Source organism: Protomyctophum parallelum, assembly GCF_964188405.1.
Source record: "Protomyctophum parallelum genome assembly, chromosome: 15".
Lineage (NCBI taxonomy): Eukaryota > Metazoa > Chordata > Actinopteri > Myctophiformes > Myctophidae > Protomyctophum > Protomyctophum parallelum.
In genome coordinates this window covers 34,292,331-34,315,946 of record NC_139710.1, presented here as the reverse complement: position 1 = coordinate 34,315,946, position 23,616 = coordinate 34,292,331, and the positions used below count along the sequence as shown (strand labels likewise).

Below are 23,616 nucleotides of genomic sequence, written 5' to 3'. Positions count from 1 at the left end.
CTTATAGGAGGGCTGTGGGCAGTTCAGAAACCAGTCTGTCTCTTATATGAGGGCTGTGGGCAGTTCAGAAACCAGTCTGTGTCTCATAGGAGGGCTGTGGGCAGTTCAGAAACCAGTCAGTGTCTCATAGGAGGGCTGTGGGCAGTTCAGAAACCAGTCTGTCTCTTATAGGAGGGCTGTGGGCAGTTCAGAAACCAGTCTGTGTTTCATAGGAGGGCTGTGGGCAGTTCAGAAACCAGTCTGTGTCTCATAGGAGGGCTGTGGGCAGTTCAGAAACCAGTCTGTGTCTCATAGGAGGGCTGTGGGCAGTTCAGAAACCAGTCTGTCTCATAGGAGGGCTGTGGGCAGTTCAGAAACCAGTCTGTGTCTCATAGGAGGGCTGTGGGCAGTTCAGAAACCAGTCAGTGTCTCATAGGAGGGCTGTGGGCAGTTCAGAAACCAGTCTGTGTCTCATAGGAGGGCTGTGGGCAGTTCAGAAACCCGTCCACCAGTGACATAATATGTTTTTAATATATATATTTATTATTGTGAGAACGATTATCGCATTGCAACTTTTCAGGGGAAAAAAAACCTGCAGTTTCTATGAGCTTGGATTCCCCATCGACGATGTCACTGGTAGACGGGTTTCTGAACTGCCCACAGCCCTCCTATGAGACATTAGTGAGGAACAATTATATGAAGGTAGGTTGAAAAGTGGTGAAGTGGTCCTTTAAATTGTGGGCTGTTGGGGGGGGGGGGGGGGAACTTAATCCAAGATAAATCTGGAGGAGTTTATTTATTCCTTGCAAAGCTTGTTTTCATTTTTTTTTGCGACGACATCCCCAACTTAAAGCAGGTACCACCAGCAGTACAGCAGTTGAGGAACAGAACAAGTGGATTTATTTGTTCAATGGGGGAGAGATTTAATTTCACTTCATTTCTTCAAATTGTATTAATGTACTTTGCAAGTATGTTTTGAGGCCTACACAGCACTCCCTCTTTCAATGGTCCTAGTGTGCCTGCCTCTATTTGAGGCTTCTTTTCCTCCAAATACCGGCTCGCGGCCCACGCGGGGGGCCCGCAGCCCGCGGGGGACTTGTCCCCCCTGTCGGAGACGTACGTTCTCCTGCATCTCGTTGACCTTCATCATGCTGCATTATATGAGAGAGAGAGGGGGAGGGGGAGAGAGAGAGAGAGAGAGAGAGAGAGAGAGAGAGAGAGAGAGAGAGGGAGGGAGAGGGAGAGGGAGAGGGAGAGGGAGAGGGAGAGGGAGAGGGAGAGGGAGAGGGAGAGGGAGAGGGAGAGGGAGAGGGAGAGGGAGAGGGAGAGGGAGAGGGGGAGAGAGAGAGAGAGAGAGAGAGGGAGAGAGAGAGAGAGAGAGAGAGAGAGAGAGAGAGAGAGAGAGAGGTTCAGTACTTCCAACTTTTTAGAATACAGCTTTGACAAAAGCTGTATTATGGAATACATGGAAATATAACCACACATAACCCATTTATAAGTCCTGTTCTCCTTACGCTTGTGGGTAAATAAATATCCATAATTGATTTACTTAATAAATTAACAAATTGCAAATTGAATTTGGGAAGTAACTTTTATTGTTATTACTATAGCTTCCTTTGTCACTGGTCTCACTTTTCACTCTAATTGTTCTGCCCTCTGTACTGTACGTTATGTTTTGTATGTTTTCTTGTTTTTGTATTGTATGTTTTTGTACGGATACCTTTTACCACTTTTTAAGAGCCTGCTCAGTGACTACAGATGGAAATTCTCTTATGGCTAACTCTGGCCCATTTACATGGATTTGAAAAAATGATGTGTTGATTAATGTGCATTGTCCCTGTTAAATAAAAATAAATAAATAAATAAATACCTCACTACTGGACCCAGGATGAGGACTTGCATCAGCGTTCGTGCTGTCGGCGGCTGCAGTCTCAGACAGATCTGACGTCGGCTGGAGGAAACTGCTGTCAAAGTCATGTTGGATGGATCTGAGTTTGCTCAGCGTTGAGGTAACGGACACGCAGACTCCCAGTCGGGACATCATATTCACGCATCTCTTTTTGGCCCCTCCGTGCCACAGGATCATGGAGTTGCGGAACATGGGCGCAGACATGTGGTCGCAGCGTGCCTTGAGAAGGTTCGCCCCGGCCATCGCCATAGAGCGTTTCTTGGATGGATTCGAAGAGCTACGTCCGCTTGCGGCTTCCAAAAAACTAAAGAAGGTCGGCGCCGTGGCCTTCCACTCCTTCATCAAATTCACCCATTTGAAGGCTTTCAACGCAGCTGGGCTGGTCCTGCGCATGATGGAGTTGAATTTAGAAGACGAAAGGTTGCCGCACTCCTTGTTCACAAGCTTCATGACCTCTTTAACTACAATTTCACGAATGCCAGGATCCTCCATGATATTTCTCGGTATTGATTTGAAGCGGCCCTGAGACAAACTCCTAGCAACAGCCGCCTCCCATTGTCCTTTGAGTATCCTCGACCTCCGAATGGTGCCATATTCCACACTGACCTATAGTTAAACAACAGGTAAATAAGGCATTAAAGACAACAGACCAGATTATTACATCATTTACTGTGCAATTACAGCAGATGACGGAAAAACTACATTTGGTTGTAAACAGTGTTGATTTTGTCGACTAAAACTAAGATGAAAAATGTTCGTCGACTAGCTTTTTTCACTGACGAAAACTAAATGGAAACTAAATTAAAACTAAGCTACGATAACTATAACTAAGAAGATATATACTGACAATTTCATCAACAAATAAAAACTAGACTAAAATGTTAGGAAGAGACTAGTGGACAAGAGAACCAGTATAAGTAATTTTACACATGCTGAAAATAGCAGATCTACAAGACCAAAGTTGTGAGCTTGTAGATCTGCTATTTTCAGCAAGTGTAAAAACACTCATTAACTAGAAAAAGTGCCCTTCTGGGCACAGGTCTCCACCAGGATAGGAATGTAGGACATTGCGTTGGATAAAAGGGCAACAAAAGTTAACTAGGGAGTTGGCATACACAGTTATCCACAGATCCGTGCAGTTAGAGGTAAAACACTTTTCGGCCAGTTATAGCGCCACCTTGAGGCTGAGTTGAAATTGTTCATGTGGCATTTCGTCCTCGGCCTAGTGGGAATGTGGGTGCACAATTTCACGGAAATCACGCGATGTGTTCATGATTTGCAGCATTTTGTTTGAAACTGAGCACTCCTGTGAACTTTGGAAGCCAATCTTAACCAATCAGGATGGAGTCTGAGAAATCTGAAAGACCGGTTTCGTTGAATGGCTCAACGACCAATTTGCGTGATGTTTGGACAAAATCTGTAGGTGTACTGTGCAAAAACTTGTTTTGCACAAAGCGGCCTCCTGGTGGCGCTATAACAGACCGTTCTGGAAGGTTTTGGGCAGAGGTTCATCGTTGGCATCCAGGGAGTGTGTGTGCAAAATTTGGCATCGACCGGGTTAACGGTGGTCGAGATTAGCTGCTCACGGACACACACACACACACGGACGGACGGACACACGGACGGACGGACACACACACACACACACACACACACACGGACGGACGGAGTGCAAAACATACTCTCCCCCCATGCCTTCGGCCTGGTGGAGACAATTATGATGGCATCAAGGCCCACCAAAATACATGTTAGTTTACTAAATCAACTGTAGATTTAGTAGACTAAAATCTCATGATATCAAGTTGACTCCATTTGACTGTAGTGATTCTGTTGTTTACCCTTGTAGACCTTTTAGGCCTAAGCTGCTCTTCTGGAGGAGGACTCACACACGTTGCCAGGTCTGTCTGAGATGCTTCTTCGGTCTTGACAGAACTGGTCAAAGCGAGTCTGTCAACTATATGCTGCAAGGTAGAAAGGGGGAAAAAGTACAGACTAATTAGGTCAAATGCCTTATTTCCACTCGGTAAAGTTTACCCCAGAGAAGGGGCATAGCCTTCAAATATTTGCTAGGCTGGTCTATGTGGCTGAATAGGAAAGGACATGTCCAATGTCATTGGCTACAGATCATTGAAAAAAATGCAGTTGTAAATGTAAGTCTGAATGTCTGAAAACAAAACTTTGACACACACAAATGTAGTGATATTCACAAAATGACAAGCAGTTTGGAAATTTAAGTTAAACAGTTTGTATATAAATGTAACAACATCCTAATATGATTTTGAGGAAAATTGCAAATGTAACCCGAGGATTTAGAAGCCTTTTTTTAATCGAACTCAGTCCAAAAAGTACATTTTTGATACAATGATAGAATTTGATGGAACATGCCAAGTAGGCCTTTTTATCCACCACTGCATGCTGCACCTGCTGGGCTCCTCAGAGCATGGTAAACATTAAGACTAATCTTACAACTTTACAATATAGAGTGTCGCAGTCCCGCCCCCTACCAGGGCATGAGGAAATTATTCATTTTCCTCAGACATTTCAAAAAGTATTTATTTAAAGACCTTTTTAAGCCAACTCGAATTGTGACAAATCATGACAACAAACACAATTTTTCGGGCCGAACAAATAATTAGAAAGAAGAAGAAAACGGCAGGTTACTTACAACAACTTTTTTGTTGTTTTTCTTCTTTGTAATTATTTGTTCGGCCCCAAAATGTTGTGTTTGTTGTCATGATTTTTCACAACTCGAGTTGGCTTCGTAAACGTCTTTAAATAAATACTTTTTGAAAAGCCTATGGAGAAAATGAACAGGGAATTCGCTTCTGGGTCTCACGTGGTCATGAAAGGGGGCGGGACTGCGTCGCTCTATACCTCTTGGAGTAATAATCAAGTTATCATATTATGAGAGCGAGTGAAGTTGGCTTTCCATCAATGGGTTTTTATTTTTCATACCTTTTGATTTGTGCATAAAAAAAGAGAGAGAGAGAGAGAGAGAGACACACACAGACAGACACAGACACAGAGACAGACAGACAGACAGACAGACAGACAGACAGACAGACAGACAGACAGACAGACAGACAGACGAGCGAGCTTTACTAGTAAATTATGAGAAATGAAACCTAACCTTTACTGTCAAAGGTGAAAGGACACCCGGAACTGATGTCATTGGTGGTGCTTTAAGAGTGGAGGCGGGGTCAGGGACATCAGTCTGGGTGCCTCTCGGACCTAGTGAGCCAACGGCGCCCTGCGATGTGGACGAGAGCGATGGAGCGAAGAGGGGACGCAAACCAATAACTTGTTAGTGAAACGTACTCACAGCATTTACCCACGGATTATCACAGTACATTGTAATAATGAAAACCAAGACATTCCCTCTTCTTTTCACATTTCGGTCCGCGTTACTTCTGACTTTCACACTCCTACCTCACAAGGCAAAGAGATGATTTTGAATTACCCTGTTGTCGCACTTCCAAACATCAATCATTCATCAAATTTAGAGGCGCTCGTTTATGGAATTCCCTATAGATGCTTCACTTAAGTCCTCATTATCCTTGCCAATATGCAAGAAGCATCTAAAGAAATATCTTATTTCTTCCTCTCTGTAGATTACATGATTTACCGTAGTTTGATGTGTTATATATATATATATATATATATATTTCTTTTTGTATTGTATATTTCCCCTTTTTGTGCAGTCTCTGTGTTTTTATTTCTTTATTCCATACAGGAAAGGAAGGCTTCTTCCTTTCCTTACATTGTATTTTTGTTTTTTGTATTGTCTATTTTTTATACTATGTGCTAAATAAATAAACCTAAAAAGATTATGTCATGCGATGACAGCTCAATTGACCCTGCAGGATTAATAAAAGGTCCACCTACACTATGGTCACCCATCTGTTTATTATTTCACGTCACCACTTAAAACTCCTTCAGCACCACCTGGTGGTCAACAGTTTAGGCTCTGAGTGCCAATTCTCCCATTATAAAGAAAGAAAGAATTTGTAATTCTATTATGCATGTAATGTGCATGTCATCACCTGTACACCAGATTAGAGGAATTTTCTAAATATGGATGAAAATTAAAAAAAACTCAATTAGACGTCTTGACGTTTTTGGCTACTAAACAGTTTTAACCTTGGATCCAATTCCATTGAGACGAAACTAACCTGAACTGTCTGAGATGAAAAGACAACAGGAACCGATGTCTTCTTTGGCTTTTCAAATGTAGAGGCTGCCGACGATGTCAAGGCAGGCTTAGGGACTTCAGCGACCGCCTGAGTCTCTCTTGCACCACCAAGCAGATAACGCTGCAATGTGGACAGGAAACAGGGCACTTGGACAAAGGCTCGGACAACGCCATACATTTTAACCCATTTAGGCCCGACGTCAAAATAAAAAAAACGTTCGCTCTGAAAGAATATATATTCAAAGATTTGTGCCGCATTTTTACGATCTACAAGCTCGTAGCGTGCTATGAGCTTGTAGATCTGCTATCTTTCAATAGCTAAACTATAACATAATGCTTAGTTAAAACACCAAAAGGGGTTCCCACCCAAAATGGGTTAATTTAGATAGTTTTTCTCAAATCACTTTAAATTTCTCAACTGTGCCATCAAAACAGTTTAAACAAACATCTAAATATGCAATATTTACATTTACATTTACATTTGCACTTCAACTAAAAAAAGCATCAAGTTCTGGTTTGAAGCGTTGAGCTAAGATTGATAAATGTGCCAAATAAACTTGGATAGAGAAACCTTGACGCTGTCGTTTAGATCACATTCATTCACATCAAGACCAGAAACTAACCTTGACTTTTCCTGAGGAGAAAAGGCAAAACACAGGGGTTGAAGTCACTGTGGGTGGTCTTAGGGATGTTTCTGTGGATCCATCTGACCAAGTACCATGCTAGAAGTGAAAGGTGTTCAGCAAAAAGGGAGATATTGCGTGACCCATTAACACATTATAAAACATGCATCATACACAGACAATCATCTGGCCAAACAACAATCAAACTTGCAAAAAAAAAAAAAATAAGGAAGTGTTGGCGCTTGTATCTTTCCACAGCTGTATCAAATTCACACATTTGAAGGTTTTTATTGCAGAGTTGGGCTGACATTTCAGAAATGCAAAGCTGTAAGGCTGCACTTCTTCCATGCATGCATGGTATTTCTTGGTATTACTTGGTATTGCTAAGTGGACCTGAGACAAACTTTACTTTCACTGGTATATTCTTCACAATACGTGAACGTGTTTTTATTCTCTCTCTCTCTCTCTCAAAATTTAGAGTAGCCAAGGATTTTTTTTTCACCCCTTTCCTCCCCAATTGAATCGACAATTGATTCCTCCCCACACACACACACACACACACATGTCTGTGTTGTCACTGCTTTCGTATGCGACTGGCTCATCTGCCAGTGAGGAGCCCCCACTGGGAGGACGTAGCGCCTTCGTCCTACTCATTAGGCCGTAGAAGTACATCCAGTGACAATTATCACCCTCCCTCCCTCCCACCCCCAACCACGGATAGACGCCCGTCCGACAAAGCCGGATGCACCGCGGTGGATTCGAACCCACAAACTCTGTGTTGGTGGGCAGGGACTTTACCACTGCGCCACCCGAGGTAAGGTAAGGACATTTTCGTTATAAAGCGCCTCTCAAAACAGTTGTTACAAGGGGCTGTACAATAAAATAATAGGAATAAAACAACAACATCACAATCAGAGATAAACCAACGATGAAATAAGAAACAGAGCAGCCAAAACAGTACCTAGAAAAAGATAAAAACTGAAACAGAACAACAGTACATAGAAATCAACAAAAGAATTAAATAATCACTGAAGCAAACCAAAATGTTTGCGGTACAAATTAGTTTTAGCGTAGGTGCAACAAATGCGTAAGCTCGATCTCCTTTGGTTCGCAGCTTAGTAGCGGGGATAGTGAGAAGACCTTTGTCTGAAGACCTAAGGTGTCTCATATTTACCTTGGGGTGCACCAGTTCACTTAAATAAATTGGGCCCAGCCCATGGAGAGATTTATACTATAGGTAATTAATACAAATTGAAATTGAAATTCTGGAGTCGATTGGTAGCCAGTGCAAGGCACGGGAGTAATGTGTGACCTTCTATGTGTGTTGGTTAACAGTCTAGCAGCCGCATTCTGCAGCACCCTTCTTCTTTTTTGACACTTTTTCTATACATTATTAAACAGCATTTTTATTCAAGACCGTCTGCCCAAAATGACACTCGTGGCAAAATGACGTAGGCAACGGAAATGCACCGGGAATGCTAGGACCTCCCAGCATTCTGTTTGGAGCGATACAGTAGGTTCAATGCTAGGACCTCCCAGCATTCTGTTTGGAGCGATACAGTAGGTTCAATGCTAGGACCTCCCAGCATTCTGTTTGGAGCGATACAGTAGGTTCAATGCTAGGACCTCCCAGCATTCTGTTTGGAGCGATACAGTAGGTTCCGAAACTATGTAATGGCCGGGCTGTCGCCACAGAGGTATCGCCAAAAGGATTACATGTTATCTTAGCTAATAGCTACAAAGGATGACTTTAAAGAACGGTTACAAAAATAGAATTTGGCTGCAATTAGCAACTCTGTTGTTCGGGTACGAAATACTTACGCTTTCAGAATGTTTAGGCCTAGGGCCAGGCTTTATGTCTGCAGGAGGAGCAATCAGGGGTGGTCGACACATGGAGGATGTCGACATGTCTGACCAGGCTGTGGTTACTGAAGTCGCAGTCATGGTGACAGTACTAGTGACAGCAAGTCTGCCAACCGCATGCTGCAAAGTGGACAGGGAGAAAAGTAGAGCAAGGTTCTCCTAATCTGACACAAGAAATCACAACTTTTGGAGAAAGTAACCTGATCCCTTGAGAGAGAGAGAGAGAGAGAGAGAGAGAGAGAGAGAGAGAGAGAGAGAGAGAGAGAGAGAGAGAGAGCAATAATCGTATTGTATTCCTTGCCGATAATTGTATCGATACAGAGGCTATACCATATCGATACTGCAGGAAATGCTGTGTGACGCGGCTTGAAAAAAACAACAACATCAGCATCGGTTTCTGCCCGACAGTTACGATATATATGATTACATATTTTGCATTTATCCACCAAAACACATTGATTTGTATGAGTGCTGCTTCAGTTCCATCAGGGAATTCAGGCACACTCAATGAACTGGTCGACGTGTCCACATAAAAACATTTTTAACAAATACTGTAAATAAATTGGGGAAAAAAATTAAAACAAATCTTCCTCCTTATATAATAATAATACCTGATAAAAATCACGGCACTCTATGACTAGAGTAAATTTAGGAGGACATTATCATTATTCGAAATCAACGTGTATCACGATACATATCATATCGTGGCCTCTGTTTCGATCGTGAGTTTGTCGGCAACTAGCGGTTCGGGAGAGAGAGAGATCATTTTACTAATATATAAATTATGAGTTGTGAATTGAACCTAACCTTAACTGTCCCAAGTGAAAAGTCAACAGGGATTGATGTCTTTGGGGGTGCTTTGGACGTGGAGGAAGGCTTAGGGACATCAGTCTGTGTTTCTCTTAGCCGGCTAATAGCACACTACAATGAAGACAAGAGGAGAGGGAAGGAAGAAGGAGAGAGGCCATGGTTTATTTGACTAATGAACAATTATTAAAAAACAGCAACGAGTGCTTGAAACAGACATTTACCCATGGATTATTACATTGTAATAATGTCATTGGATGTATATAGTATTTTGTGTTTTGTATGTTTTTCTATGGACCCCGAGTCTGCAATAAAGGCATTCATTCATGATGTCACTCATCTTTTCAATCCTACCTTTTTAAAATGTCATGTCACTCAACTGTGGAGCCACTTAATAATCTAAAACTAACCTGAATTGTCTGAGGTGAAAAGACAACAGGAACGGATGTCTTCTTCGTCAGTGCAGGCTTTGGGACTTGGCTCTGCGTAATGGAGGATGTCACTAGTAGTGGCGGTGTAAAAGTGGAGGCAGGTTTAGGGACATCTGGCTGTGGGTGTTTTGCACTTAACCAGCTAACAGCACTCTGCAGTGTAGACGAGAGGGAAAGAGAGAAGCCACGATTATCGGACTAATAACATTAAAAATAGTAAAGAGCGATTGAGACATATCGGTACTCATTTGACCCATGGACCAACACTTGATGAGATTTAACCTCTAAAACCCAAAACTAAAGAATATTTTGTTGTCACTGGATAATATTTTGTCTACAATTCCATGCTTTTTTTTGGCAAACGTTTATCAAAATAACAATTCTTCTACATTCTCTAATTGTGTAGAATTCTTGTAAATGAAGTGATGCAAATGTTTAACAATAATCTAACTCTTGAGAGCGTAAAATGAAACCAAATGGACCGGTACAGGTTCATTTGGTTTAATGTTATGCTCTCATAAAGAGTTAATAATCACATCTAAACCGTGTGAAGTGAGGGGCACTAATATATTAACTCATGTTGCTATTGTATGATTAGGTGATGTAAAACCAACGGTGTCAAAACAAACATTTAATTATCTTTATTGCTAATGGCATTTAATGTATGTGTTAGGGACAAGATGACGTACATTTTCCCGTCATTGTCAATGGCGTTTTTAAAACAAACATTGAACTAAAAACAAACATTAAACCTGTATATATAGGAGGGGCTAGCTCCCCTCAAAAAATCTATACGGGTCCATTTGGTTATACCAACTCTTTATCATTTAGCTGGGGACCACCTGTAACCCCCTGAGGGACCACTGGTGGTCCCCGGACCACCACCGGTTGAAAGCCACTGATGAGAAACTAACCTTAACTGACTGAGGTGAAAAGGCAACAGGAACTGATGTCATCGTTGATGCCGGAAATGCAGAGGTCCCTGGCGATGTCACGGCAGGCTTCGGGACTTCGCTCCGTCTTGCTCCAAGCAGACACTGCTATGTGGACAGCACAGGAGACAGCAGGGTCAGGATCAAATAACTCTAAATTGTGTTATTGTTTTTCTCAATGAATTTACTATTCGCTAAACTACTAATTGTGGTGTGAAAACAGTAACCACCAGACAACTGGCCTTGACTTTCACTGGGTTAAAAAACACAGTACAGGGGTTGAAAATCACTGCGGGTGGTTCTGTGGATGTTTTTGTTGTGCATTTCCCATTAGTTAGTTAGTTAGTCCATTTAAATAAATACTTTTTTGAAATGTCTATGGCAGGGGTCTGCAACAGGCGGCTCTAGAGCCGCATGCGGCTCTAGAGCACACCCCTAGTGGCTCCCTGTAGCATTAAAAGTAGCAATACATTATTTTTCATTTATGGTTTCTGTAGGAGGCCAAACGTGACAAGCATTCTTAATATTTATTCTACACATTTTTACAAAATTGGAAAACTTAACTAAACTAAAATTTGCGTCATAGCATGCGACACACTCAGTGCCGTGCCAGCCAGGTGTCTATTATAAACAAACCAGTGGGTGTGTGAGGCTGCTGCCTGCTACGCTATGGCTTCTACAGGGAGAGAAATAAAGATAGCCGACGAAAAACAGAGGATTTAACAGTTCGTGGACAGAGGCTTTTGCCTTCACAGCCAATGCAGATTGACTGCCTGTATGTTTAATCTGCAGTGAGAAGCTATCAAACAACAAAAAAAGTTACGTTGAAAGACATTTCCAGGGAAAGCATGCTAAATTCTGCTAGTTTCGTTGCAACCCGGGAGATAATAAAGCTTGGCAAGCTGCATTATAATGCGTAATTTTCTTTCCGGCTCCAGATAGATTTTGAATTTATTTTTGGTCGAAAATGGCTCTTTCAACATCTTGGGTTGCTGACCCCTGGTCTATGGGGATAAATGCATGGGGACTCTATATGGGAATGCCCATATTTGGAGATCCCTGATGTCATCAATATTGGCCAGCAACTCTACATCTGAGCTCAAACCCTTAGGTCTCCATATATGGAGCTGACCTGTTCTGACATTCCATATGTTGATCTGATCCCATCAAAGCCTGTGCTCTCAAGACACGCTCCATATTTGGCCAGTACACAGAATTCATTCCATTATGTTGATCTGCCCTCCCATGCCAAAGTGCCAGTGCTCGCCCAGCAGTCTGCTGTCACCCAGGTGTGCACGTGACCTTCGAGGTCTCGCTTCTCAGCCTCAGGCGTCTTACTGGATTAGACATGGCCTGATGAAGTATGTATGAAGACCTAGAACAAATCTCCCACCGGATCAAAAACCGCCAGAAGGCGTGCTCTACTCAGGGGGTTGTCTCAATAGCTGGGTCGGCCTTCCTCATGCGTTTAAAACGGAGGAAGGGCGACATGCTGAAAAGCGTCCGTTTCTCTAGATAGACCGCTGCTGTGTGTTTGTTATTATTTACTGCAAATAAAAAGTTCATAAGAAACTGTACTCAAGACAGTCTTCTTCTTTCGTGTATCGTCGTCATATGTCAGAAAGCCACGCCATTGTCTCTGGTCCCACGTGGAAGAGGCCAGCCTCTGAAGGAGGTCTGAACAGAGGACAGGTGGTAATTATATGGTCGGCAGTCTGCTCAGGCTCGCCACTCGCATGCTGCGCTGTACTCAAGACAGTGTAATTCCTTTCTCTATATGTACAGTATTCCCCCCCCCCCCCCTATTTTTGAGGGGCGCTATGTCCAGCTTTGTCTGTTTGTGTGAACACAAACACAAGTGATTTGATTGGCTGATCACCCCATAGCGATAATTTGATTGGCTGAGCAAAGTACATAAAAAAGTGACGCCAAAAGTGATTGGCCGCCGCCGGAATTACATTTGTGGTGATTTGATTGGCGGAGCACGGAATGTGATGTTATGATGTGCCCCTCACTTCACACAAGTGTGATGTTTCTTTTGTTTTGCTGTGTATATGATGGTTTATTTTGTTGCATAGAAGTGTATATTTGTATTATGTCTTTTAAATGTTCTGATGAATTGAAAATGGTGGACCGGTGGACCCTGATGTCAACATGTCTTGGTGACATCTTTTTCTGGTTTTATCCTTGTGGCAGTTTTTTTTTTAATACCTGTACTTTCGGTTGAACGGTCTGCACACATTCTACAAACTGTTAATAAAAATGATCAACCAAATGATCACTCAATCAAGACCTAACACTACATAAACAAATCATGTGTCAAACAGACAGTCTGGCCAAACAACAGTGCAGTATGTATACACTCCACTCCACAACAAGCTGAGTGACAGTAAACTAACCCCGTCGTGATCTGTTGCCTCTGTTTTTAACTGTGGCAGAAGAACAACAACACGTTTTTTCGAGCAGGAAGGTTCCTCCTCGTCCGCCGCTTCGTCCTCGACTTTCACAGCACATCGTTTCCGTCTCTCGGTGTTCTCCACGGTGTTTTCTGCCGAGGGGCTCGCCGGCGTGTCTTCCATGTTGCTTTTAACCAACTGGTAGTACAGTAAGTACACTTACGCCTCCAGCGTCTAGTGAGCTAATCTAGTGAGCTAATTTAAGACTTCCGGTGGACGATCTCTTCAAAATAAGAGTACCCTCTAGAGTATTGAAAAAAAGTTTAATTTGCACATTAAAACTACAAATTAAGCATTTAAATGATGCTATATGATGCTATAAGACACACATTATGTTTCTGTGTAAGAATAAGTAATTAAATCCTTATAATAATAATAATAAAGTTATCTAAATGGATAAATGCTATTCACTGGAGTGCATGGACTTTATAAAGTGGACACTGGACAAAAGACGGCTCCGCAAGGCAACTATCTGGACATACCCACGCGTTCGGGGAGATGTCCTATACCACACCCCACTCTCCGCTAAGCGGGAGAGGTGTAAAATTCACAGCAGCAGACCTTCTACTGGGGTCAAGGCTGACAAAAAGTACCGTTTCCAGACCCAGAATGGACACTGGACAAAAGACGGCTCCGCGAGGCAACTATCTGGACATACCCACGCGTTCGGGGAGATGTCCTGTACCACACCCCACTCTCCGCTAAGCGGGAGAGGTGTAAAATTCACAGCAGCAGACCTTCTACTGTGGTCAACGCTGAAAAAAGTACCGTTTCCGGACCCAGAATGGACACTGGACAAAGAGGCCTCCGCGAGGCAACTATCTGGACATACCCACGCGTTCGGGGAGATGTCCTCTACCACACCACACTCTCCGCTAAGCGGGAGAGGTGTAAAATTCACAGCAGCAGACCTTCTACTGGGGTCAATGCTGACAAAAAGTACCGTTTCCGGACCCAGAATGGACACTGGACAAAGAGGCCTCCGCGAGGCAACTATCTGGACATACCCACACGTTCGGGGAGATGTCCTCTACCACACCACACTCTCCGCTAAGCGGGAGAGGTGTAAAATTCACAGCAGCAGACCTTCTACTGGGGTCAATGCTGACAAAAAGTACCGTTTCCGGACCCAGAATGGACACTGGACAAAGAGGCCTCCGCGAGGCAACTATCTGGACATACCCACACGTTCGGGGAGATGTCCTCTACCACACCACACTCTCCGCTAAGCGGGAGAGGTGTAAAATTCACAGCAGCAGACCTTCTACTGGGGTCAAGGCTGACAAAAAGTACCGTTTCCGGACCCAGAATGGACACTGGACAAAAGACGGCTCCGCGAGGCAACTATCTGGACATACCCACGCGTTCGGGGAGATGTCCTGTACCACACCCCACTCTCCGCTAAGCGGGAGAGGTGTAAAATTCACAGCAGCAGACCTTCTACTGTGGTCAACGCTGAAAAAAGTACCGTTTCCGGACCCAGAATGGACACTGGACAAAGAGGCCTCCGCGAGGCAACTATCTGGACATACCCACGCGTTCGGGGAGATGTCCTCTACCACACCACACTCTCCGCTAAGCGGGAGAGGTGTAAAATTCACAGCAGCAGACCTTCTACTGGGGTCAATGCTGACAAAAAGTACCGTTTCCGGACCCAGAATGGACACTGGACAAAGAGGCCTCCGCGAGGCAACTATCTGGACATACCCACGTGTTCGGGGAGATGTCCTCTACCACACCCAACTCTCCGCTAAGCGAGAGAGGTGTAGAATTCACAGCAGCAGACCTTCTACTGGGGTCAACGCTCAAAAAAGGTGCTGTGCCTTGGGGCATTGACATGAAATCACTTTCTCTACGCAAGCTAAGTCAGGTCAAGGAGTTACCTCTAGCTTTGGAATGGGTGTCACTTGTGTGCGTTGATTGCATCTGTCTGTGCATTTATGCATTTGTTTGTCCTGACGAAACTTGATTATTTCTCGACTGTTTATTTTCTCGTATGACACGACATAGAAACTACTTGTGACTACTGTCTTTGTGTGCTGTCGAGCGGATGTTCTTTGCATCAGCTCAAAGGTATAGCCTGCTGTGTCATTCGATTCATTTGTCCAGATATGCCATTTATGATCTTTAAGGATGTACAATGACGCATATGGTGGCCTGTCGAAAAATACACACATACTGGTCAAAGCATACTCATTTTGGTGGTACAGACAGGATAAATTGAACGTTTTTGGAAATTTTGTGCCAGCTCTTAACAGGAGAAGTAAGGTCTGTGGGCTGTTAATTACTTCATATGTTGATAAGCTCTTTTCCTGCTGACATGTTTCACATTGTTCAGATTGAGCAGGTAATATTTGTGCAATAGTGTCTAAGATGCCTTTTTGTGACACGTCAAGTGGCTGCACTATGAATCGCACACTATAGCGCGCCGCTCAATGACCTGAGACCATGGACCAATGAATGAAATACAACACATTGAGCAGGGCACTGCAGGGAGTTGAACCCCGTTCCGGTAAACCAGAAGTCCGACACCAGTGCCTTAGTTTTTGTGTTGTTGTTCATTTAAAGGTCCAGGTGTGCATACGCATGTGCCCCTGTGTGTGTAGGTGCATGTGTGCATGTGTGTGCACGCTTCAATGACCACTGTTGGACCCAATGGCGATCAAGGACCTCAGGGAGCCACCCATAATTCACAACGGTCACAGCGAACTCTGTTGCATCACAACTGGTGGCCAACAGTCGTAACCAACACCGCCACGACCCACAGGAGAATACCATCGCACAGTGGTATCAGACCAACCACAATCAGCCAGCCCTCAAACCAAACCCTTCGACCTAGAAGAACTCAAAACTGCAATGGGAAAGTTGAAACCCGGAAAAGCAGCAGGGATTGATGACATACTGGCAGAAATTATACAGCACCTGGAACCTAACGCAAAGACCTGGCTCGTGGGGATGCTGAACACATGCATGGCACAGAAAACCATCCCTTCTGTCTGGAGAAAAGCCAAAGTGGTTGCAATCCCCAAACCTGGCAAAGACCCATCATCCTCAAAGAGCTACCGACCCATTTCCCTCCTCTGCATCACCTACAAGAGAGGCTGCTACTCCAACGCCTCATACCACTCATAGACACCAAGCTGACTAAAGACCAAGCTGGTTTCCGTCCCGTCCTGTGCTGGACAGAGCTCAACCTCACCCAACACATTGAGGATGGGTTTGAGGGAAAACAAATAACTGGAGCAGCAACTGGAGGGCGAAGCAAGCACGCAGGCAGCTTGTGCCTGCCTGCGTGCCTGCCTGCCTTCCTCATGTGGAAGCTGCATAGTTGAGTTTGTGTGTGTGTTTCTTTTTCTGTCTTTCTTTCTTAGGACGAAGATCAAGGTAGACGCCGTTGGAAGGCTCAACACAAGCCGATGCCCCTAGAGATCCATCCCAAAGCTTCCCTCAGGGAGTCCAGCAAGCCAGCTAGCCAGCAAGCCCGCCCAGTCAGCCAACGCAGCCAGCCAGCTCCGCCAGTCAGCCAGTGTAGAAAGTCAGGCTGCCAAGCCAGCGCACATCAGCCCTTGCAGTCAACCATTGTAGCCATACCAGCCTTGCTCAGTCAGCTCAGCCAGGCCTCTCTCGAGGCCTGGCTCTCTGTCTGCCTGGCCCGGTCTGCCCCGCCCTGCCTTGCAGCAACAAAACCAGCCTTGCTGGCAAGCCAGCCAGCTCAGAATACGAGCTCAGCAAGCCAGCGCAGCTGGCAAGCACGCAGTTAGTCTAAACCAGTTTCAGACTGGCAGGCCAAGGCAGACAGACAGGAAGACCGAGGTGCCTAGGCAGGCAGACAGGCCAGGAAGGCAACAAAGTGCAGGCAGGGGGACTGTCCGGCCTAAGGCTGCGCTGCAAGGGTTGGAGCCTGGCCAGCTCCTGCTGGTCTAGACTGAGTGGCTGTGGCTGCACAGTAAGGCTGCGGTAACCTAGTCTGGGCTTGCTGCTGCACTGGCTTGCTCAGCTCGCATTCTGAGCTGGCTGGCTTTCCAGAAAGGCTGGTTCTGTTGCTGCAAGGCAGGGCAGGCCAGGGCAGACCGGGCCAGGCAGACAGAGAGCCAGGCCTCAAGAGAGGCCTGGCTGAGCTGACTGAGCAAGGCTGGTATGGCTGCAATGGCTGACTGCAAGGGCTGATATGCTCTGGCTTGGCAGCCTGACTTTCTACACTGGCTGACTGGCGGAGCTGACTGGCTGCGTTGGCTGACTGGGCAGGCTTGCTGGCTAGCTGGCTTGCTGTGCTCCCTGAGGGAAGCTTTGGGATGGATCTCTAGGGGCATCGGCTAGTGTTGAGCCTTCCTATGGCGTCTACCTTGATCTCCGTCCTAAGAAAGAAAGACAGAAAAAGAAAGACACACAAACCCAACTATGCAGCTTCCACCTGAGGAACCGAGACGCGAGAAAAGAACTGAGCGTCACTTGGGATGGTCACAAACTCTCCAACCATACCCACCCCATGTATCTTGGAGTTACACTGGACAGGACACTCTTCTTCAAAAAAACACCTGGAGAACACAAAAGCCACGGTCAACACCCACAATAACATCCTGTGAAAACTAGTGAACTCCCAAGTGGGGCGCAGACCCACAAACAATCCGTGCAACTGCCATGGCCCTGTCTTTCTCTACAGCAGAGTATGCCTGCTCAAGCTGGAGCCGATCACGTCACACCAAATTGGTCGACACAGCCCTAAATGACACCTGTCGCATCATCACGGGATGGGTCAAGACAACACCTGTCCCGTCCGTGCCTTTATGCGCTAGCCGGCACCTCCCCCCGCACATCAGACGACTGTGTAACGCTCAAGATGAATGGAAAACACAGGAGATAGACAGTGAAGTCTGGAATGAAATGATAGAGAACACCTCACACACACAGTTTCCTTTCGTGGCCGTTTACATTCGAGGGTCGCCGGTCCTCTCGAACGGAACAGTTTAACGTCATGCCCAGGACGAAAAGATATAGAGAACACCATAATGACAAATAACAGCAGGAAGGCATGGGCCACAATCCACCGTCTTGGCAAAGACCACACCACCCATAATTCACAACTCTGTTGCATCACAACTGGTGTAGGTATTGGATGGAGCCCGCACACCACAGGTATAAGAAAGACGTGATGCAGAGGAGGGAAATGGGTCGGTAGCTCTTCGGGGATAATGGGTCTTTGCCAGGTTTAGGGATTGCAACTACTCCAGCCTTTTTCCAAACAGAAGGGATGGTTTTCTGTGCTATGCATGTGTTCAGCATCCCCACAAGCCAGGTCCTTGCGATAGGTCCCAGGTGCTGTATCATTTCTGCCAGTATGCCATCAATCCCTGCTGCTTTTCCGGGTTTCAACTTTCCCATTGCAGTTTCACGTTCTTCTAAGTCGAAGGGTTTGGTTTGAGGGCTGGCTGATTGTGGTTGGTCTGATACCACTGTGCGATGGTATTCTATGTGGGTCGGTGGCGGTGTTGGTTACAACTGTTGGCCACCAGTTGTGACCAAGACCGCCACCGACCCACAGGAGAATACCATCGCACAGTGGTATCAGACCAACCACAATCAGCCAGCCCTCAAACCAAACCCTTCGACCTAGAAGAACTTGAAACTGCAATGGGAAAGTTGAAACCCGGAAAAGCAGCAGGGATTGATGACCTACTGGCAGAAATGTTACAGCACCTGGGACCCAACGCAAAGACCTGGCTTGTGGGGATGCTGAACACATGCATAGCACAGAAAACCATCCCTTCTGTCTGGGAAAAGGCCAAAGTGGTTGCAATCCCTAAACCTGGCAAAGACCCATTATCCACAAAGAGCTACCGACCCATTTCCCTCTGCATCACCTACAAGGCTATATGAGAAGCTGCTACTCCAACGCCTTGTTGCCACTCATAGATACCAAGCTGACTAAAGAGCAAGCTGGTTTCCAACCCAGCCGCTCCTGTGCTGGACAGAGCTCAACCTCACCCAACACATTGAGGATGGGTTTGAGGGGAAACAAATAACTGGAGCAGCATTCAGAGATCTCTCTGCTGCCTACGACACTGTCCAACACCGCACAATGGTCAGGAAAAGCCTCCTCAACAACAGGCGCTTCTATGTCCAGTTAAATGACCAGAGGAGTAAATGGAAAGCCCAAAAGAACGGCCTCCAACAAGGTAGCGTGCTCGCCCCCCTCCTTTTCAATATCTACACAAACGACCAGCCACTACCCAATGCCTAATGCCAGCGTTTCATCTACGCCGACAACCTCTGCATTACGACCCAACAAGCAGACTTCCAGAAGATTGAGTCTGTCCTTGAAAGTGCCCTCCAAGAAATGTCAAGCTACTACAATACAACCACCTGAAACCCAACCTATAGAGAACACCTCACACAAACATAATTTCCTTTCGTGGCCGTTTACATTCGAGGGTCGCTGGTCCTCTCGAACGGAACAGTTTAACGTCATGCCCAGGACGAAAAGATATAGAGAACACCAACATGTCAAATAACAGCAGGAAGGCATGGGCCACAATCCACCGTCTTGGCAAAAACCACACCACCCATAATTCACAACGGTCACAGCAAACTCTGTTGCATCACAACTGGTGTAGGTATTGGATGGAGCCCGCACACCACAGGTATAAGAAAGACGTTCTTTGTTGAAATACTGACAGCGTTTCGATCCATTTGATCTTCATCAGGTCATGTGTACACAAAACATACACTTTTATACTAAGGGAGTGCCCCCATTAAACAATCAAAATACCACATTTTGGTGCCCCTCCCATCACTGCAGGTGTGACACGTCAACCCTGAGTGAGTAGGTGGGGACCCAGACATATTGATGTAAATATAGTCTGTTCAGAAATTGTAGTGCCTCTCATAGAGCTTGTAGGTGATGCAGAGGAGGGAAATTGGTCGGTAGCTCTTCGGGGATAATGGGTCTTTGCCAGGTTTAGGGATTGCAACTACTCCAGCCTTTTTCCAAACAGAAGGGATGGTTTTCTGTGCTATGCATGTGTTCAGCATCCCCACAAGCCAGGTCCTTGCGATAGGTCCCAGGTGCTGTATCATTTCTGCCAGTATGCCATCAATCCCTGCTGCTTTTCCGGGTTTCAACTTTCCCATTGCAGTTTCACGTTCTTCTAAGTCGAAGGGTTTGGTTTGAGGGCTGGCTGATTGTGGTTGGTCTGATACCACTGTGCGATGGTATTCTATGTGGGTCGGTGGCGGTGTTGGTTACAACTGTTGGCCACCAGTTGTGACCAAGACCGCCACCGACCCACAGGAGAATACCATCGCACAGTGGTATCAGACCAACCACAATCAGCCAGCCCTCAAACCAAACCCTTCGACCTAGAAGAACTTGAAACTGCAATGGGAAAGTTGAAACCCGGAAAAGCAGCAGGGATTGATGACCTACTGGCAGAAATGTTACAGCACCTGGGACCCAACGCAAAGACCTGGCTTGTGGGGATGCTGAACACATGCATAGCACAGAAAACCATCCCTTCTGTCTGGGAAAAGGCCAACGTGGTTGCAATCCCTAAACCTGGCATAGACCCATTATCCACAAAGAGCTACCGACCCATTTCCCTCTGCATCACCTACAAGGCTATATGAGAAGCTGCTACTCCAACGCCTTGTTGCCACTCATAGATACCAAGCTGACTAAAGACCAAGCTGGTTTCCGTCCCAGCCGCTCCTGTGCTGGACAGAGCTCAACCTCACCCAACACATTGAGGATGGGTTTGAGGGGAAACAAATAACTGGAGCAGCATTCAGAGATCTCTCTGCTGCCTACGACACTGTCCAACACCGCACAATGGTCAGGAAAAGCCTCCTCAACAACAGGCGCTTCTATGTTCAGTTAAATGACCAGAGGAGTAAATGGAAAGACGAAAAGAACGGCCTCCCACAAGGTAGCGCGCTCGCCCCCCTCCTTTTCAATATCTAAACAAACGACCAGCCACTTGAAACCCAACCCATCAAAAACCCAACTATGCAGCTTCCACCTGAGGAACCGAGACGCAAAAAAAGAACTGAGCATCACAAACTCTCAAACCATACCCACCCCATGTAACTTGGAGTTACACTGGACAGTTTAACGTCATGCCCAGGACGAAAAGTTATAGAGAACACCAACATGACAAACCCTACACTTAAACCCTCTATATTTAATAAAAAACAATTCTGGACAGGAATCCTGTATTGCAGGGGTGCCCAAAAGGTACATCGTGATCTACCAGTAATCACAAAGGCTGTGCAGGTAGACCATATGGCATGCCCCTGTATATAATCTATCACTTGAATTAAGGTGACTTGACACCAGCTCAAATGTTGCACACAAACATCAGTAGCAAAAGTACAAAGTTATTGTGACAGTAATAATTGCTATAGTGTGTGTTCAGTAACAGGAATATTCCTGTCTCTCCAGCTCTTTAATAAATAGAAAAGGGTTTAATCAGGAGTTGTAGTAGCCACAGGATAATCAAAGCGGTGGATATTGCTCTTGTCTTCATGTCTTTATGTATGTAAATTGTCTTGTTGTTTGTGTCAAATGCGTGTATATGTGTTCTGCATATACTTGGCTGCTGTGTTGCAAGATAATGGGAGTTACTGATACTATGGGAGTGAATGGGAGTGAAAGGGAGGTACTGTTACTATGGGACTGATACTATGGGAGTGCATGGGAGTGGATGGGAGTGAATGGGAGGTATTGTTACTATGGGACTGATACTATTTGAGTGAATGGGAGTGAATGGGAGGTACTGTTACTATGGGACTGATACGATGAGAGTGAATGGGACTGAATGGGGTGTACTGTTACTATGTGACTGAATGGGAGTGAATAAAAGTGAATGGGAGTGAATGGGACTGAATGAGAGGTACCGTTACTATGGGACTGTCACTCCCATTCAGAGTGAAAGGGAGTGAATGGGAGGTACTGTTACTATGGGACTGTGTTTAACAAAAAACTGGAGAGACCGGGAGACCAACAAACACTATAGCAATGATTTTGTCACAATATAGAGCTATTTAACACTGTTACTGAACACACACTATAGCAATGATTACTGTCACACTATAGAGCTATTTAACACTGTTACTGAACACACACTATAGCAATGATTACTGTCACACTATAGAGCTATTTAACACTGTTACTGAACACACACTATAGCAATGATTACTGTCACACTATAGAGCTATTTAACACTGTTACTGAACACACACTATAGCAATGATTACTGTCACACTATAGAGCTATTTAACACTGTTACTGAACACACACTATAGCAATGATTACTGTCACACTATAGAGCTATTTAACACTGTTACTGAACACACACTCTATAGCAATGATTACTGTCACAATACAGAGCAATTTAATTTAGGTAACCAAATTGACCCCAATAGTAGATCTTTACACTCTCAATAGTTCAATTGTTGTTAAGCATCTGCTTAATTTCCAAAAAACTACACAATTAGAGAATGTAGAAGATTGCTACTTTTGATCCTTGGATTATATAATGCTGATTGTAGCATAGCGATAGTGGTTAGTGACTGAGCTTTGTTAACATGAGTGCCCGGGATCGTTTCCCACCAATTTCAAAGAATGTTTGTTGCTTCGTGCCAATTTTCACAGAATGTTTGTCCTTTTACCTACCAGACAATACTCTTCTCACCTCTAGTCGATTATTTATTCAGCGTTTGAGCCACGGACCAACATTTGAGGCCATCTAGTCTCTCAGACCCATTGAGCCACTGACCACCATTGTGAGAGTCTATTAATGTGAAATGGTGGTCCGTGGCTCAAACATGTTATCACTTTTGAAGTTACTTGTTGTGTTTAGATATGTAAATACTACTCTTTAAAGCCGTGTTTCGGTAGTCGAGTGGGTACTGTCGACGGTTAGTAAACATTGAGGCCGGGCATAGTTGTTTATAAACCTTCGACACTAACCATTCGGCTACTGAAACACTGTTTTACAGTTTCGTACAAACATCATATATAAACATCATAACAAGTAACTTCAAGTGATAGACGTTTGAACACACAAACAACAACAGCGTTAAGTATTAAATAACATTTATCACTTACTTGCTCCAAAGACCGATGGTGACGTGGCACTTCCAAACAAACACTGACCAAACCTACCTCCACGCGTCTCTTCCGTATTTGAGGGCGGCGGCACTTCCTTCCGGTGTGAGGCCACGCCCGCGAGATTTAACCGGGAATCTATTGTAGTCATATTGTAGTCATATTGCCCCTACGTTACATCCGGGTCCCTTGGTCCCATCCGCTTCTAATGCAAAATAGCTACATATGAACGCGTGAATCTTTTTTTTTTTTTTTTACAATAACGTTATTTGTCAGAAAGGAAGCCATTGAGGGTTAAAATGGGTCTTAATGCTTCCAA

At 44.9% G+C, this 23,616-nt stretch overlaps 1 protein-coding gene across 3 annotated transcripts; it reads right to left on the bottom strand.

The window, feature by feature from the left end:
- Nucleotides 1-979: 979 nt before the first annotated feature.
- Nucleotides 980-13,339, bottom strand: LOC310871597 (uncharacterized protein). 3 transcript variants are annotated; one of them, XM_083783208.1, is made up of 11 exons: nucleotides 13,136-13,339; nucleotides 10,719-10,844; nucleotides 9,784-9,957; nucleotides 9,374-9,487; nucleotides 8,525-8,686; nucleotides 6,704-6,802; nucleotides 6,061-6,201; nucleotides 5,019-5,138; nucleotides 3,727-3,849; nucleotides 1,850-2,494; nucleotides 980-1,130 (listed from the first exon to the last, which is right to left on the bottom strand). In XM_083783208.1, exons 1-11 carry the CDS (start codon nucleotides 13,313-13,315, stop codon nucleotides 1,005-1,007), a joined length of 2,010 nt encoding a protein of 669 aa, XP_083639334.1. In that variant the 5' UTR covers nucleotides 13,316-13,339; the 3' UTR covers nucleotides 980-1,004. The 3 variants fall into 3 exon arrangements, with proteins under 3 accessions (XP_083639334.1, XP_083639336.1, XP_083639335.1); XM_083783210.1 differs by having other exon boundaries at nucleotides 5,025-5,138; XM_083783209.1 differs by having other exon boundaries at nucleotides 10,719-10,841.
- Nucleotides 13,340-23,616: the final 10,277 nt, after the last annotated feature.